Source organism: Nyctereutes procyonoides, unplaced genomic scaffold (genome assembly GCF_905146905.1).
Source record: "Nyctereutes procyonoides isolate TBG_1078 unplaced genomic scaffold, NYPRO_anot_genome, whole genome shotgun sequence".
Taxonomy (NCBI): Eukaryota; Metazoa; Chordata; class Mammalia; order Carnivora; family Canidae; genus Nyctereutes; species Nyctereutes procyonoides.
Window position 1 is genome coordinate 27,178,456 of NW_026575044.1, and position 2,747 is coordinate 27,181,202.

At 41.4% G+C, this 2,747-nt stretch overlaps 1 protein-coding gene across 1 annotated transcript; it reads left to right on the forward strand.

Moving 5' to 3' along the window:
• Window positions 1-2,212: 2,212 nt before the first annotated feature.
• Window positions 2,213-2,467, forward strand: LOC129508889 (40S ribosomal protein S24-like). The gene has a single exon (XM_055324143.1). The coding sequence runs from the start codon at window positions 2,213-2,215 to the stop codon at window positions 2,465-2,467; it is 255 nt and encodes an 84-aa protein (XP_055180118.1).
• The last annotated feature ends 280 nt before the right edge of the window (window positions 2,468-2,747 follow it).

Below are 2,747 nucleotides of genomic sequence, written 5' to 3' on the forward strand. Positions count from 1 at the left end.
GCTTTTTTTTTTTAACCTTGGTTTATTTGGAGTCAGTCACAATTTGGTTTGAAGGATCCTCTGCTAAGGTAGGTTCTCTCCATATCTTTCCCTCACACTCAAAGGACCCCTTCCCCACAGGACTCATCTTGGGAAGATGGAATGCAGAGCTGTGAAAACCTGCACTTCTGTTCTTTTTCTGTTTGGGGACACCATGGGGGTGGGCACAGTTTGGGTCTGGGATTGCTTTCTGCCTGGGAGAAGTTGCTAGAGCCAGGGCCAATGAAGGGGCTGAAAGTGGTGTTCAGGGCTTAGAGTAAATTGGTTCAGGCACGGCAGCCTTGCCTGTAGTTCAGTCCTTGGAAATCCAGCCAGGCAGAGATGGCCTGCGGAGGACTGACTGCAGAGGAGGAGAACCTCCACCTGTGGTAGCAGGAGGGGAATAGCACCTAACAAGGAAGCATGAGACAAGCTGTCACCTATGGAGAGCTCACTACATACCAGACATATGCACTATTCTATGTGATCTTCCCTCCAACTATCTGTTTGCAGACAATGTAATCTTGAATACACAAAACCTTTTTTTTTTAAAGATTTTATTTATTTATTTATGAGAGACACAGATAGAGAGAGGCAGAGACGTAAGCAGAGGGAGAAGCAGACTCCCTGTGGATAGCCTGATGTGGGACTCGATCCCAGGACCCCGGGATCATGCCCTGAGCCAAAGGCAGATAGATGCTCAGCCACTGAGCCACCCAGGGGCCCCTGAATAGACAAAATCTTCAGGAATGCACTAAAAACTAAAACTGATTAATGAAGTCAGCTACAGAATACAAGATCAATACATCAAAAAAATATAAACTGTACATACAAGATACAAAACAAAAATTGTTCTTGTATATACTTGCAGTGAATAATTCAAAAGCGAAATTAAGAACAAAATTACATTTATAATAGCATTAAAAAAATTAAAAAGGAATAAATTTAACTTCTGAAGTACAGGCCTCAAACACTGAAAAGTGAAAAACAATATTGAAAGAGATTAAAGAAAACCTAAATAAATGAAGAAGTCTTAATATTTTTTTTAAAGATTTTATTTACTTATTTATTTGAGAGAGAGAGCACAAGGAGGGAGAGGGAGAGGAGAGAGAATCTGAAGCAGACTCCCAGCTGAGCACAGAGCCGGATGCAGGGCTCAATCTCATGACCATGAGATCATGACCTGAGCCCAAATCAAATCAGACGCTTAATTTACTGAGCCACCCAGGCATCCCAAAGACTTAATATAAGATGGCAATACTCCCTAACTAACCTACAGATTCAGCATAATCTCTATATAATCCCAAGTGCCTTTTTGGTTGAAATTGATAAACTGATCTTGAAATTCATATGAAAATGCAAAGAAGGGCAGCCCAGGTGGCTCAGCGGTTTAGCACTGCCTTCCACCCAGGGCCTGATCCTGGAGATCGGATTGAGTCCCACATCAGGTTCCCTGCATGGAGCCTGCTTTGCCCTCTGCCTGTGTCTCTGTCCCTCTGTCTCTCTGCCTCTCATGAATAAACAAATAAAATCTTTAAAAAAAGAAAAGAAAAGGAAAGAAAAGAAAATGCAAGGAACCCTCAATAACCAAAACAGAGAAGAACAAAGTGGGGGACTTGCACATGTCAAATTGACTACAAGGTGGGGTACCAGCTCTGCATTTGGCTCAGGTCATGATCCCAGGGTCCTAGGATCCTGCCCTGCCTCAGGCTCCCTGCTCAGCAAGAAAGCTGCTTCTCTCTTTCCCACTCCCCCTGCTTATGCACTCTCTCTTTTTCTGTCAAATAAATTTTTAAAATTTAAAAAAAAAATTGACTACAAGGCTACAGTATCAAGAAAGCGTGGTATTCATATAAGAACAGACATACAAACCAATGAAATGGAATTGAAAGTCCAAAAATAAACTCTGATTCATATTTATAGATTTTCAACAAGGATGTGAAGACAATTTAATGGGGAAAGAATAGTCTTTCTAGGAACTGAATATTCATATACAAAAGGTCCCTACCTCAAACTGTACATATGTCAAAATTAACTCGAATGGATCCTAGACCAAAATGTTAGAGCCCAAACAATAAAACTCAGAAATCTCTCTTCCTGCCTGGCTGCTTGAAGCTTGGCCATCATTATCAATGACACAGTAACTATCCAGACCAGGAAGTTCTTGACCAACAGACTACTTCAGCAGAAACCGATGGTCATTAATGTTCTTCACCCCAAAAAGGTAACAGTACCTAAGACAGATTTTGGGGGAAAACTAGTCAAAATGTACAAGACCACACCAGATGTCATCTTTGTATTTGGATTCAGGATCCATTTTGGGGGTGGCAAGACAACTGGCTTTGGCATGATTTATTATTCCTTGGATGATGTAAAGAAAAATGAACCCAAAGATAGACTTGCAAGACATGGCCTGTATGAAAAGAAAAAGACCTCAAGAAAACAGTGAAAGGAATGCAAGAACAGAATGAAGAAAGTCAGGAGGACTGAAAATGCTAGTGTTGGTGCTGGAAATGGGACAACAAAAAGAATAAAGATTCTGCAGTGACTCTATCTGTGGTGACTACAGATTTTTCATGAGAAGGTTAAAAAGCTAAGAACTTTTGGGGCACCACTGGTGGCTCAGTCAGTTAAGCAGCCAATTCTTGGTTTCATCTCAGGTCATGATCTCAGGGTCTTGAGATCAAGCCCTATGTCAGGCTTAGTGTTCAGCAGAGTCTGCTTGTCAC